General features: G+C 55.4%; 6 protein-coding genes across 6 annotated transcripts; 4 read left to right on the top strand and 2 right to left on the bottom strand.

Annotated features, from left to right (window-relative positions):
- Positions 1–1,313: 1,313 nt before the first annotated feature.
- Positions 1,314–2,029, bottom strand: SETTUDRAFT_164319 (uncharacterized protein). The gene has a single exon (XM_008030229.1). It carries the CDS (start codon positions 1,562–1,564, stop codon positions 1,379–1,381), a length of 186 nt encoding a protein of 61 aa, XP_008028420.1. The 5' UTR covers positions 1,565–2,029; the 3' UTR covers positions 1,314–1,378.
- Positions 2,030–2,176: 147 nt separating this feature from the next.
- On the top strand, positions 2,177–2,895 carry SETTUDRAFT_42731 (uncharacterized protein; the record flags this gene model as incomplete). The annotated part of the gene is made up of 1 exon (XM_008029957.1): positions 2,177–2,895. One exon carries the CDS (start codon positions 2,177–2,179, stop codon positions 2,753–2,755), a length of 579 nt encoding a protein of 192 aa, XP_008028148.1. The 3' UTR covers positions 2,756–2,895.
- Positions 2,896–3,186: 291 nt separating this feature from the next.
- Positions 3,187–5,427, bottom strand: SETTUDRAFT_42732 (uncharacterized protein; the record flags this gene model as incomplete). The annotated part of the gene is made up of 2 exons (XM_008029958.1): positions 3,187–5,316; positions 5,374–5,427. The coding sequence occupies 2 exons, from the start codon at positions 5,425–5,427 to the stop codon at positions 3,187–3,189; spliced, it is 2,184 nt and encodes a 727-aa protein (XP_008028149.1).
- A 321-nt stretch (positions 5,428–5,748) lies between these two features.
- Positions 5,749–7,154, top strand: SETTUDRAFT_164320 (uncharacterized protein). Its single transcript, XM_008030230.1, has 4 exons — positions 5,749–5,817; positions 5,862–5,866; positions 6,036–6,361; positions 6,423–7,154. Exons 1-4 carry the CDS (start codon positions 5,773–5,775, stop codon positions 6,974–6,976), a joined length of 930 nt encoding a protein of 309 aa, XP_008028421.1. The 5' UTR covers positions 5,749–5,772; the 3' UTR covers positions 6,977–7,154.
- Positions 7,155–7,817: 663 nt separating this feature from the next.
- SETTUDRAFT_155311 (uncharacterized protein) lies at positions 7,818–9,438 on the top strand (the record flags this gene model as incomplete). The annotated part of the gene is made up of 4 exons (XM_008030231.1): positions 7,818–7,940; positions 7,993–8,311; positions 8,364–8,588; positions 8,639–9,438. The coding sequence occupies 4 exons, from the start codon at positions 7,818–7,820 to the stop codon at positions 9,436–9,438; spliced, it is 1,467 nt and encodes a 488-aa protein (XP_008028422.1).
- A 1,145-nt stretch (positions 9,439–10,583) lies between these two features.
- SETTUDRAFT_118943 (glycosyltransferase family 90 protein) lies at positions 10,584–13,979 on the top strand (the record flags this gene model as incomplete). Its single annotated transcript, XM_008030232.1, has 5 exons — positions 10,584–10,612; positions 10,686–11,085; positions 11,137–11,544; positions 11,597–11,752; positions 11,803–13,979. The coding sequence occupies 5 exons, from the start codon at positions 10,584–10,586 to the stop codon at positions 13,861–13,863; spliced, it is 3,054 nt and encodes a 1,017-aa protein (XP_008028423.1). The 3' UTR covers positions 13,864–13,979.
- Positions 13,980–14,226: the final 247 nt, after the last annotated feature.

Genomic DNA, 14,226 nt, shown 5'->3' on the forward strand with positions numbered 1-14,226 from the left:
ACCCTTTCTGAAGGCGCCGCTGTTTTGCTTAGCCGAATGAGGCAGCGAAGTGGTTAGCGGAACCGCGTCGCCGAAATATAACAAGGCTAACAAAAAACGGTTCATCCTGTCCACTGACAGGATTGAGCCGAACACAGCACATGGTCTCTTTCACCAGAGGCCGGGACAAGAAGCACGACTGAAGTTACCTATTATACGCATGCGACGAAGTAATCTTGATCAGTCTGACCAAATCTGAAACACAGGCACAGTCAACAACATATGCTCCCTCTGTTGGCACATGACTCCTCGAAACACGGCAGGCTGTGCAAGACCTGATGATATTGCCCGGCATTTGGATCCCGGTCCGACCCGTATCGGGGCGTACCTCCCGCTGATCTAGGCACGTGTGCGGCTACCTCATTTTCGGTCATGGAACTTACTCAAGGCTCACCAGCTGTGGGCAAAAGATTACCCCTGATCTGCTGCTCTTGCTGCGACTGCACCATGAATCAAGTCAGAAAAAGGGTGTTCGCCGGTAGATTCGCCTCTGGCGGAAATTGCGGCTGTGACGTTCTCATTCTGTCTCTGCATGCATGTAGCTGCGGGCACTGTCACAGCGCACGGGCGTGAAAGCTGCCGACGGGATCCACTGCCCTTGCGCTCGTGGGTACGCTCAAAGGCAAGTTCCGACAGAAGGGATTACTCTTCAATCTCCTGTGTTGTTTTTTGTGTGTCGAGGAAACGATGCTTTGTTCCGCAGTCAGACTGTCTGTCATTGCTACGCATTTTCGTCTCTATCCCCTTATCATGTCTTAGAATCCAGCTTCTTGTAGGCGTACAAGACAGGCTGAGCACGTGGCCATGCTGACAGGACAGAGAATCAAGGTTTCTGACGCTCCAGCTACGCTCCAGCTACGCTCGCGACGTCTAGTCGATGGACCTCCGCAAAGCCGCTTCACGATTCTACATTTGGCAAGACAAACTGTACGAGTTCTACCCCTATTGCTACGTCTAGTTCCTCCGGATACGATTCTCAAGCGTTTCTATCCTCTCCTGACCCGATCTTGTCCACTACCTCGTTGTCATCGATCCCCGTGTCCTTTGGGGTCTGGACGGACAGAAACACCGCCACCCCACAAATACAATGATTTAAGGATATGCAAGACTGGGAAGAATTCGAATAGAGAACCCGTGCAAGCAATATGGGCGAGCCTGCGATGCGTAGCACTTGAGGCACAACCACTTGGGGAAGTGGACAGTGTTTGGTGGATGCCCCGTACTGGCGCCTGCTCATAGGGGGTATACCACGTATCTCTGACAGTACACGACAGTATGCCTATGGAAGCGAGCTCAGAATGAGCATCCTAAACACCCAGTCTATACTATTGGCAGAGGTTCACATATCATTCAGGAGGTTGAACAGGATAAGTTTACCAAGCAGTTTGAACTGCCGCTTACCGCACCAGAACATTGAATTCCGTTCTTCTTGCAACCCCGTTTCATTCCTCACGCTCTCATAACACGTCACGTTTCCCGACCCAGTATGCTCTGATGCGCGTTGTCGTGCAACCGACACCGCCATTCTTATTCGCGCTTACGGTGACGCGAGAATGCCGAACACAAACACGCTACACGATCGATTACACTGCTATACCCCGTTGGCCTCGGCTAGTCTTCATGGACTGCTCATCACAATAAATACACGCAGAAGTACATTTGGGTGGGCAAATGTGGCTGTTCCGTCAGGGCGCGCATGAGGCAAAGCCACACTGACGTTTGACAAATTAGACCAAACGTAAGCAACGGCGCGTCGGGAGCTGTGTATATAGCGGCTACTCGCGTCGGTGCCAGACTTATGCAGCGAGGGAAACCTTGTTTTCCCGCTGCGCAAGTGGGGATCCGCAGCCGCGCTGTTAGTAAACCGAGTAAACCGACGCTGACGACGATTTAGTCTGTTGATTATATATTAACAAACAAGCCTGTGGTAAAGAATCGAAAAGAAAGAAAGAAGAAACAATCTTCAATATCTCTCTTCCGCACATCCTCTGTTTTAGCTTTTGTTCCAGAAAAATAAAATAACACCTCTCGAATATCGCATCATTCCGTACTTACCAACTCCACAGCTTAAACTACAACTACAACTACAACTACAACTACAACTACAACTACACAGACAACTACAACTACACAGACAATGCCTCCCTCTACGTCTCCACCACCCCCACCCCCACCCACAGCCTCGCAAACCTACAAGTCGCTCCACGAAACGGCCCTCGGCTTCCTCGCCGCCTTCGGCCCCGCTCCCTCGCCCTCCAGCACACAACAACAAATAAACTACTCCGTCATGGCCTCGCACTGCAGCCCCGCCTACACACACTCGTGGGGCCACAACCACGCCGTATCGCAGTCGCCTCCACTCCAGGGCCTGCTCTCCTTCCAAGACTTCACCGCACACCTCGACAAGATGGTGCAGCGCCTCGCTAGCTGGCACATGGCCGTGACCCGCGTGTTCGTGGATGAAGCTAGCTTGTCGGTCGTGGTGCGCGCCACTTACTACATGGTAGCCCTGGGGCATGAGGAGCACGTCATCGAGAACGATCTAATCTGGGTGCTGGACATGGAGCAGCGGCCGCAGCAGCAGCAGCAGCAGAGTCAGGGGACCGTGAGTGCAGATGGCGCGGCGCGCTTGTGGATTACAAAGACGGTGGAGTTTGTGGATGCGGTTGCTACGGCTAGGTTGAGGGAGATTATGATGGGCAAGGCGGGGACATAGCTGTGTGTGTGTGTGTGTGTGTGTGTGTGTGGAGTTGGGGGGGAAGTGGGTGGTGGGTAAAAAAGGGGAATAAAGGAATCAAGGGCGTATTTTGGTACAAGCCATATATATGTTTGTACTAGTGTTGGATAGTAATTTCCATCTGAGCAATGTTTTTTCTTTTTCTTTCCATCTTGCTCTAGTTACTTAAGTAGTGACCTTTTTACAACATTCCCGCATGTATATATATATATATATATATATATGTATTCTCCCCTTTGCAGAATCCTGGAAACGGCTCAGTTGGACGACATTAACATTGCCATTATTCTGGATTCCTACCCCCCCAAAAGCCGTACGCCAATGCATGCAGTCAGTTAGTCAGTCAGTCCAATTTCCATCATACTCCAGTCTATAAACGCAACTAACAATATTCAAAAAAAGAGAGATTTTTAATCAGCCCTCTGAATGCCATCCGCCCAACTAGGCTCAATGCCACTACACACATCAACATAGGCATCCCAGCGCTTCATGTGCATTTTGACCTCTGCATGCACCCCGGCAGGTGTATCTCCCCATTGGGGCTCGGACCACGGCTTGTCGACATGGTGCGTAGTCCAAAACATGGTCCACTGGCCGCCGGGCAGATTCCACATGCCCTTGCTCCTCTCCTGGTACCACTTGTTTACGGGGTTGCTGGTGCGGCTGCGCCACACGACGCCGGCGGGAAAACAGGTGCGTGTGAGGGCGGCCCAGACAATGTCTGAGACGCCGCCGGAGCCCTGCGAGGACGTCAGGACGGCGAATTTATCCAGGTAGGGGATCCAGTAGGGTGAGTCTGGGGACGAAGATGCCGTGGTGGTGCAGTGCAAAAGGGATCTGGGCGTCTCCCATGTGCAGATTGCGCCGCCCTCGTAGTCGCCTGCTATGATGATGCCTGCGACGCGGCCGCGGATGCGGTCGAGGTAATTGTCTGGATGAATTTTGCGGCGAAACGAGTCGTTGATGAGGTCGACGAGTTTGGGAAAGTTGATGCGGGCGTCGTTTGCGAGGTCGATGCTTGGGTTGGAGGCTGAGGGCGGCTGCCATGGGCCGTGGATGCGCGGATCGGGGATCATGGTTAGTGGAATGCCTTTCTTGAAGAAAGTAGCCGGGTTGGGTGCTGCCGAGCCCAGATACCGAGAGGTGGGTGATGTGGGGAGTGAGGAGGAAGTCATGGGCTTGTCGGTTAACACGTTGTGGAGTAAAGGATTCTTGGATGGGGTTGTCTGCGTGTCGTCTGGTATAGCCTTGCGTGCAGCCTCGAGTGGAGTGAGAATTAGGCCAGAGGAAGAAGAGGGTAGTAGTTTCAGTCCACGCTGAAACACGTCGAGGTTCTTCAGATGGCGCATAGGAGCTGAGCCGCTCCACGGCTCTGATGCCGCGCCGGGTGGTGCAACGATCTCATGCTCGACGAATTTAGAAATGGGATTGCTGGCACCCAACCATGAAGTGTTGGAGGTATCGCTGCGCTGTGCGCTTGTCAGTGACAGCTGCTGTAGCTCTTGCTGAATATTCTGGTACTCGGCTTCGAGGTTGACAAAAACATGAGCACCGTCTGCGCGGTTTTCGGATGGTATACCACCAAGCGGATCGAGGATAATGATACGGTCCAAGACGGGCTTTTCGGCAAGATCTGCTGTCTTGTGCAATGTAGCCTGTGATTCGCTAGCCTCGGCTTGTCCAGAGATGCCAGAAAACTCGCGAATCAGCGCAAGCAGTACATCATCCGCTTGGACTCTGACTTTCTTAAGGTTCTCATCGTATGCAAATGGCGTGATTACCGGAATGATTCCGTCGTCGATGGGAGGGAAGAGCAGGTAATTGTGTTGCACCACTACGTCTCCTCGAACTTGAGCCGTACTGGGTGTTTCGTTGGTGAACGGCGTGTAGCCCAAGGCGTCTTCCACCAGTAATGCTCCTGGCTCGTTGTAGTTCTCCAATGCGGCGACGAGGCGCAATGCCTCTTGCCGGACCATGTTGCCATGCTCAAACTCGAATTCGGTACTGGGGATGCCGACCTCGTCGTCGCAGTCTATTACCACTGCTGTATTGAGGCCCAGCTGGGCCATTTGACTCAAGGTCCGTGCTATATCGCCAATCACGCGGTCGTTGAGCGCCTGCGGCTTCCGGAGTTTGATCAGCGCCAGATGTACCGGCTCATCCTTCTCTTCGATCTGGTATTGCTCTTCGGGGAGTGGTTCGCGGGTGAAGACAGACGGCTTGTACAAGTCGCCCAAATTGACGCCTGTTCGCAGCGAGCCTGAATCGTCATGCAAGGTCTCGCTAGCAATCTGCTTGGCTTGGGCCGCGATGGCGGGTTTTGCAGGCTTAGTCTTCTTGGGCGAGTCGAATTGTTTGAGAAAGTTGCGTGCATCGCGCTTGCCGGGCGACTCCTTGAGCAGGCGGGTCAACTGCTCGCGTTCGGCGCGCTGGCGCGCTTTGGCAGAGCTTGAGGATTTGCGGACATATTTGGTCGAGGTAGAGAGGCGCGCATGTTGCGTCGTTGCAAGGCGCTTGGTCTTGTCATGGCCTCTGGGAAGCTGTTGCTGTCAGCACTGACGCGCATGTAAAATATCGATATTCGGTTGCGGGCGCACATTCTGCGTAGCCTTCCCCAAGCCCCTCGCGGGGGCTTTGCTCCAGATGAACATGCTTCATGCCTCCGTCGAGTCGCTGCAAACCCAAGGACCAGAAGCTGTGTGATTGCGGGTTTGGAGTCAGAGTATGACTCTGCGAAAGTGCAGAGATTTGTGGCCGCACATGTCCAATCCAAACTTCGTCGACGATGACTGCACGTCATTTGCTACCTGATAACCGACATCGGCCCGTTGGCCTGACTTAACTCCGGGCCATCTGCCGTGTTGAACATCCTACAAAGACGGCAGCACTCGCTCCCAGCCTCTGCAACACCAGAATTCAGTGCTGTTTCATCGTACTGGGCACCAATTCCTCGTCCCAAAAGCAAGTATATATCGTCGCATCGCAAATAAGACATCATGGCCCCGCAACTCGCGTGGATCGGCCTCGGCAACATGGGCAGGGCAAGTATAGCCGACTACCTTTGGTTCGACAGGTCACTGACCAGCGCAGGGCATGTAAGTAGACGCAGTCCGAGATTCTTCGGGCGTACGGAATTCGTCACCATGGCCAAGAGCCGCAGAGCCGCCGAGTCTCTCGTCCATACGTTCGCGGGCTGCGGCCTCGACCACGGAAAACAACTCTCCGATTTGAACGCACACTAATCCGATGCGCGTACCAGGTGCAAGAACCTCGTCGAGAAAGGCAACCTCGACAAGCCCCTGGTCCTGTACAATCGCACAAAGGCCCGTGCCGAAGAGCTCTCGCAGAAGCTCGGTACTTCCAAAACCAAGGTCGTTGATACCGTCGGCGAGGCTGTCAAGTCTGCTGACATTATCTTCATGTGCATTGGCGACGATGCAGCCGTAAACACCGCAGCGGATGCAATGGTGCAGGAGGACATCAAAGGCAAGCTCATTGTAGACTGCTCGACGGTGCATCCCGACACGACCAATGGGCTGGAAAAGCGGCTCGCCGAGCATGGCGCTGAATTCGTCGGCATGCCTGGTAAGTCTCATTCGAGGTGTAGATTATAGTGTATCCCGGACCCGGCTGATGGTTGCCAAAGTGTTCGGCGCCCCAGCCATGGCAGACAACGGGCAGCTAGTCTGCGTGACGGCTGGCCAGAAGGCTGCTTGCGACAAGGTGCTCCCCTACACTACCGGTGTCATGGGCCGCACCAACATCGACTTCTCGAGCCAGCCAGCGGGAAACGCTACCCTCCTGAAGGTGATTGGCAACACATTTATCATCAACATGGTCTCGCAGCTTTCCGAAGGCCATGTTCTAGCCGAGAAGTCAGGCCTGGGCGTAGACAACCTCCACACGTTCATCTCGCTCATGTTTCCGGGTCCGTACACGGCCTACTCACAGCGCTTGCTGGCTGGCGACTACTACCAGCGCGAGGAGCCCTTGTTCGATGTAGACCTCGCGCGCAAGGACGCGCGACACGCCATGGCGCTGGCGGAGAACAGCGGGGCCAAGGAGAGCGTGAAGATGCTTGGTTTGGCACAGCAAAGGCTGGACAAGGTCAAAGAGGAACTCGGGGATAAGGGTGACCTCCCAAGCATATACGGTGTTGTGAGAAAGGAGGGCGGGCTGGACTTCAAGAACAAGGGTTAGCGGAGGTCATGTGCGGTTTACTTAGCAAGGGCAAAACGGGCATGGCTTGGCCCCCGCCTCTTGGTTCCCCCGCTTCCCCACCAGGGCAGATACAACGGTTGGTAGACGATGCGAATAGACGGTGGATTAGTATTAGGAGTACGAGAAGCCGCGCCGCATGCAGCGTAGCCGCGCCGCTCGACTGACCTTCCACAAAGTGTTAGCGTTTGCAGACATGGACATGTGCATGTAGCCGGAGCATTGCCCCAGGCGGTTCAAACATGCTGCGAGAGCGCTGATCCGTCTGGCCCAGCACCACCAATCAAAGCACGGCGTCGGCCCAACAATCCACCGAGGATGAATACCAACGTCATATGACGCTACGCCCGCTAGTGCAAGCACTCCCCGGACTTTACCCCAGCTTTCTCCATCCCCCCAGCGACACGAGTGATAGGGACGCGGCCTGGGCTTGGCTGCAACGGGCGGAACCAGAGCCAGCCTGTGATACGGCAGTCCGTACAGGATTTCTGGCGGCCTCCGGGGGAGAGGTGTGGTGGGGTTGGCGGGCACATGGGCCCGATAATCTCGCCGTCACTTGTCGTCGAGGTGGTGCTTCTGTTGGGTTCAAATGACAGGTACTTGAGAGGGGACCCTGCAGTTTGTTTTGCCTCCCACTACATACCTTCTCTCCCTCGGCATCGCGACCGTTGCGAAGTCGTGCACTTCTTCTTCTCTCCCTCCCTTCCCCCCCCCTCATCTCACGTCATCTACTTTGTCTCTACATATATACACAAAGTAGACGGCCTATCGACGTGTCAAGTCGCTGTGCGCTAACTTTTGTTGGACCAACGCACGCAGCATCATGGGGTTTCTGAAGCGGCCAAAACTACGTAGTCGCGATGATCAGAGGACGCGCGCGGCTGAGCTCACGCTGAGGGAAAGTATCTATCCGCTCTGCTTGGTGACGATCCTCTTTTTTCTCTGGGTAAGTCGCACGGTTGCTGTAGCGGTCGTACGACCCATTGACCACTCCTCAGGGCTTCTCCTACGGCCTCATCGACACGCTGAACAAGCATTTCCAAGTCACGCTTGGCATCACGCGCTCCCGCTCGTCTGGGCTGCAGGCAGCATACTTTGGCGCCTACCCGCTGGCATCGCTGGGCCACGCAAACTGGCTGCTGCGACACTGGGGCTACAAAGCCACGTTCATCTGGGGACTGACATTGTATGGCATTGGCTCGCTGATCGCGTGGCCGTGTCTGGTATACCGGTCGTTTGGCGGTTTCTGTGCCGCCATCTTCGTTATCGGCAATGGACTAGGGTCGCTTGAAACAGCCGCAAATCCTTACCTTGCAGGTGTGTATTGTGATGTGTGGCAGCAAGCATTGCAGGCACTAACAAAGTGTAGTTTGTGGCCCGCCCAAGTATTCCGAGATCAGGATCAACATTGCGCAGGCGTTCAATGGCATTGGAACGGTTGTCGCGCCCGTCCTGGCGTCATATGTCTTCTTCAACAATGTAGGAACAGACCAGAAGGCCTTGGAAAACGTACAGTGGACATACCTGGGAATCGCGTGCTTTGTCTTTTTGCTCGCAGTTGTCTACTACTTTACCGAGATACCTGAGATTACTGGTAAGCTTCGTGTTGCGGGAAGTTTAACTATGTGCTGACGTATGATGCAGATGCGGATATGGCTTTCCAGGCTGAGGCCGCCAACGCTGAGGTTGAAGTCAAGCCGTTCCGCAAGCAGTATCGCCTCTTCCATGCGACGTTTGCGCAGTTCTGCTATACTGGCGCCCAAGTTGCGATTGCCGGAGCCTTCATCAACTACGTTACCGAAACGCGAGTGAATGCCAATGGAACCATCACCGACAACGCTACGGCGTCGCGATTCCTTGCGGGGGCACAGGGGTGTTTCACTGCGGGCCGATTTGCGGGCAGCGCCATCATGAAGTATACCAAACCGCGATGGGTGTTTCTAGTCTTCATGTCCATGTGCATCATCTTCATCATTCCGGCCATTACGGAGCGACACAACACGGGCATGGCCATGCTGTACATGGTGCTCTTCTTCGAGAGCATCATCTTCCCGACCATTGTGGCGCTTGGCATGCGTGGCCTGGGCAAGTACTCGAAGCGCGGATCGGGCTTCATCGTGGGCGGAGTAGCTGGCGGTGCCGTGGTGCCGCCACTGCTTTTTGCAGCCAGCGACTCGCTTGGAAAGCCTCGACCGCTGGATGGGTATGCGCCGACGGCCACGGCCATGACGGTTCCGCTGGCCTTTTTCGTTGCGGCGTGGACGTATGCGTTCTGCGTCAACTTTGTGCCGGCTTACAGGAATGTTGCCGACACGTTCTCGGCGACTGAAATTGGCATTACCAATGCGCATGCAAACGATGCCGAGAATCAGATTGTGCACGGCGAGGTTGACAAGGCGAGCTCGCCGGCGCATACGGAGCAGATTGATAGCGAGAAGAAGTAGCGGGGAGCTGCAGCGGCTGTGAATGGCGGCGGAGGAGGGTTCCATGTGCGCGTGTGTATGTAGGGTAGCACGGCGACGAAATATACCAAGTGTTGAAGTGACGACGGCTCCAGGCCAAGGGGTGTGTTTGCTGACGTGATTTGGTGTACCGTGCTGTGCAGCTTCGCATTTATGCCGGTGAGCTTACGGGCGCCACGATTCGCAGGCACGGCTCAGAGGCTGCTGGTCTGGGCTTGGTGCCAGTGCAGGAGCAGCGCCTCGAGCGAATGCGCGGCCCCGCGCCAGACTAGGCGGCCCCGCGTACGGCAAATACGACAGTGCTGGCGCCCACGGTGGTGAGTAGTGCCAAAAAATGGATAAATAAATGGGCACAGTGAAGCTGAGGGCTGGATGCAGCTCGTGTGCATACTGCTCTGGCTATGTATACCGGCCGATGAGGCGGCGCTGCCAGGCCGCAAAGGGCGTGTCGCAGCTTTAGTGGACATGGGCAAGGTTGGCAAGTATTGGGTTACGCGTCTTGGACGTGGAGAGGCAGACGGGTGGGCGCGAAGGGGAAGACTTGGAGGGTTTCGGAGAAGGTTTGAGTCGGGAGAAGGTGCTTATGGTGCTGATGGACCGAGACGGCCGCGTGCTGGGCAGCCTGAGTGCAGGGAGCCCGTGTGCGTGAGCCGAGTGCAGGCGAGGCGCGGCGAGGGGAGCAGAGGAGGAGCATTCGAGGGCGGCATCAACGGGGCGCCGTATATGTACAGCGCGCGCGTTGGCGAGGGCGAGGCGGATGAAGGCGATGCTGGGCATGACGACGCGGGCGACGATGGCGGCGGCGGCGGCGGCGGCGGTGGTGGTGGTGGTGAGGATGACTGGGTGGGCACGGCCGTGTCTCCACGCCCTCCCGCTAGCGTGTGGGCGCCTAGCACAGCCCGGGCGACATGGCCTGCAGGTGCCGAGCAGCCGTGCCTGGCGAGACTAGACAAGACGACTCAACACCACTTCTTCTATACCACTCCCGCCGCCGCCGCCAACCACCAAACAACCACCCCCCCCACTCCCACCATAATCCCCGCCCCAGCCCGGCCATGCCGAGTGCCTCTCGCCGCCATTGCTGCGTCGCATCGCACCACTAGCCCGCCACGAAGAATGCGGTGGTCATGGACAGGAAGGCCCTCTTCTTCCCGTGGTAAGCGCGACCCTCTCCGCCGCCGCCGCCTCCTCCGCCTCCTCCTCCTCTACACTGCTAACCGCCCCAACAGCGGCCTCGTCTTAGCATCAGCCTACCTGAGCACCGCCACTCCGCTCGACTACTCGTTTGCCCTCGACAAGCCCCTGCACACGCTCGCCTTGGTGCTGCTCCTGACCGGCCTCGCCCTCGTCGCTGCCGAAGCCTGGTCGTCCCGCCGCCGCCCTCACCACCACACGCACTACCCGCCCCAGCAGCCCGCCACCTACATCGCCCTCGCCCTCAGCAATGTCCAGACGCGCCATCCCGGCGAGGAGATCTGGTCCGAGGCCGGACTCCACGGCCGCCCCAGAGCCTGGAGCGTGAGGGCCGTCGGCGCCCTGTTGGCGCTGCTGCTGTTTGCCATATGCGGTCGCATCGCCATCTTCTACCGCGTCATCAGCCATGTCGAGTGCAGCGGCCCCTCTGCATGGGTGCGTCGCCCAGCGCCGTGTCTTTTTGCTGCGACATACTGACTCTTCCAGCCATTCCTCCCGCTCGTCGTTGCCCTATACCACAGCATCCGTCACCCCAGTCAGCGCCAGTACCCCGCCTGGAGCCCTGACACGCGCATGCGCTCACCACTCGACCGCGTCTTTGGCTTCGTCTTCAATGGCTCTACGCGCTACATTATCCCCTCTCTCCTGCTCTCCATCAGCAGTTTCCTTGTCAGCATCAAATCCACCACCCTGCGCTCTTCGTACATCTGCTCCATTGCAAACTCGGACGCCACCAGTATTCCTTCCCTGCAGTTTTTCGGCTTCTTGTTAGACTGCATTGTCGCCCAGCTGATTTACCGCCTGGTCGACGACGGCATTTCCGAGCCCGACGATTGGTCTATCCAGCTCCAAGATGGCACCTCCAACCACCTGCTAGTCGGCTTGACTTTGATTGTACGTTGCACTGTACGCGCGCAACGTTTGCCCAGCATGCTAACCCAGCCAGGCATCATCTCTGGTTCTTGTTGTCGCTGGCATTGTCATTTACCCTGCCATGCCCGAGCATCGCGAATGGATGCTCTCATTTCCTTCCGACTATCTCCTTGGTCTTTTGCGTTTGTCCTTGATGATACCCTTTATGACGTTATGTTTTATAAAATCGGTATGTTTGGCCGCTCGTCTCCCCTGCGGACTGCTGCTCACTCTGCCCAGGCTCGTTTGTATGGCGTTATGAGCTCGGTGCTCATTGTTGCATTTTCCTCTGCATATATTGGAGTTCTTCGCGCACTGGGGACCGGCGTGTCCCACTCGTTTCCACCAAAATCCACGGTTGGACTTGTTTTGTGTTTGACATTGCTTACTATTGCGCTCATCATTCATCTCTTGACAGATACAAACATCGAAACCCGCATTCGCTCTACGGTGCCAGTCCGCTTGGGAAGAAACCAGTCCGCTACATTCATCGTGCTTCTCATCGCCTTTTCCATAGGTGTTGTTGTATATCGCCGACAAGGGCCAGTACTCGAGCACCCCATTGCGACGCTAATCGACATTGCTGCCGTGCAACATGATCAGTGGGCTTCGCAAGCACATCGGAGCAACTCGCTGGCTGAGGCTGTCGTGCACTACCGCCAGCGCTACAATCGCGACCCCCCGCCCAATTTCGACAAGTGGTACAATTTCGCCGTCAACCGTAACTCAATTGTGATTGATGATTATGACAACATTGAGGAAGATCTAGCCCCCTTTTCGTCCTTCAACCCTGACGATTTGCGGTTGCGCACTGCAACCGTCCTGGCTACTCGGGACGGTGTTGGCGGTATCCGCATCAGGGACGGGAAAGCAGGCCTATTTGACAATGTGGAAGAGGCGCATCGAGAGACTATGGAGGGTGTGGTCGCTATGATTCAGAAGTTCGCCGAGTTTCTTCCTGATATGGATTTGGCCATGAACATGCAGGACGAGAGCCGTGTAGCGGTTCCCTACGAGCGCCTACAAGACGCGCTGGATAACCCGCAACCGTATCCCATGTCTGAGTCGGATCGCGCGGCCAAGGGTTTCAGTGCAGACCGTGCAGAGAAATGGTTGCATATGGATCATGTCAGGAATGACCCACACTTTTTTGAAGATGCTCGATTGAAGCCCGCCTACGAGACATACGGCTCCATCGCCTGCCCGCCCGAATCGCGCGCGCGCAAAGAGCGTCACTGGAACACAAAGACTTTTTGCCATACCTGCACCCAAGGCCACTCGATTGGTGCCTTTGTCGCCAATTGGACCCTGTCAGCCGATCCCTGCCATCAACCGGATATTGCAAACCTCCATGGCATGTATCTGAGTCCGTCGGGCTTGATGGGCACTCACGACATCGTCCCAATCTTCAGCCAGAGCCGTGCTCCTGGGTTTGCGGACATTCGATACCCATCGCCCTGGAACTACGCGGATAAGAACAAGTACAGTTTTGACGAGAAATCGCCTGATCCCCGTTTCGTAGATAAGCTGGATGTGCTCTTCTGGCGCGGCACGACCACCGAAGGCATGACTTCGTATGGAACCTGGAAAGGTATGCTTCGTCAGCGACTCGTTCATCTACTGAACAACGAAACATCTCGTCAACCTATCCTCCTCCCGAAGCCGGATCACAGTGGCCGCCTGGAATATATGCTTAAGCGCACTGGGGATATCAAGAGGTATCTTGAGACCAAGACCGACGTCCGCCTTATTGGCCCAATTGCACGCTGCGCCGGTCAAGACTGCGATGACCAGTCGCGCGAGTTTGGATTCGGTGATCCTATTGAATTTAAGCAACACTGGCGCTATCGATATCTGTTCGACACCGACGGGGCCGGCTTCTCTAGTCGCTTCATTCCCTTCCTACAATCGAACTCGGTAATCTTCAAGGCCGCCCTCTTTCGCGAATGGTACGAAGGCCGTCTCACAGCCTGGAAGCACTTTGTCCCCGTTGATCTTCGCCTCCACGACCTCTTTTCCACCCTAGCCTACTTTGGCGGCTATGGTGTCGAGGAACGCAACAAGCGCATGATGGAGGGGAAGATCAAGGCTGCAGAGAAGATTGCAAGAGACGGCAAAGTGTGGACAGAAAAGGTGCTGAGGAAGGAGGACATGGAAATCTACATGTTCCGGCTTTTGCTCGAGTGGGGAAGACTTACCGACGATGCACGTACCGAGGTGTGTTTCCGAATGGAAAAGGGGAAGAGAGATGCCGAGGATAAGGTGGGCATTGTGGAGAGGAGCGAGGTCCAGGAGCTGTGACATGGTGGGAAGAAGCTGCAAGACGGTGCAAGTAGCATTTTCATGGCGTTATTTTGAGTAGATTTGCAATTTCCTAAATTTTGATTCTTCTTCTTCTTATATAATATTACCCTTGTACTTTTCTTTTCCTATTGTGTCGTTGTACTAGCGTGTATACTTATGCAGGGCATGTGTACTATTACAGTAGATCGACGAACTGCACTACACAACTACGCAGTCACAGTCACCTTGGTTCGGGCACATATATTTCAGCAGGGTAGACGAGAGAAGGAAAAAAAAGCAACAATCATCTATTGTCTTGCGATAATGAGTGAAAATTGGAAAACTACGTCATGAATATCATCTATACTCATTGCTCACATA

The sequence above is a fragment of the Exserohilum turcica genome (genome assembly GCF_000359705.1).
Source record: "Exserohilum turcica Et28A unplaced genomic scaffold SETTUscaffold_4, whole genome shotgun sequence".
NCBI classification, from domain to species: Eukaryota; Fungi; Ascomycota; class Dothideomycetes; order Pleosporales; family Pleosporaceae; genus Exserohilum; species Exserohilum turcicum.

What these genes read in the sequence shown, in the direction of transcription:
- SETTUDRAFT_164319 (XM_008030229.1), bottom strand. Translation starts at nt 1,564, where the DNA reads ATGGCGGTGTCGGTTGCACGACAACGCGCATCAGAGCATACTGGGTCG.
- SETTUDRAFT_164320 (XM_008030230.1), top strand. Translation starts at nt 5,773, where the DNA reads ATGGCCCCGCAACTCGCGTGGATCGGCCTCGGCAACATGGGCAGG. An exon ending in TGAATTCGTCGGCATGCCTG is followed by an intron (nt 6,362 to 6,422) that starts GTAAGTCTCATT and finishes TGGTTGCCAAAG; the next exon opens with TGTTCGGCGCCCCAGCCATG.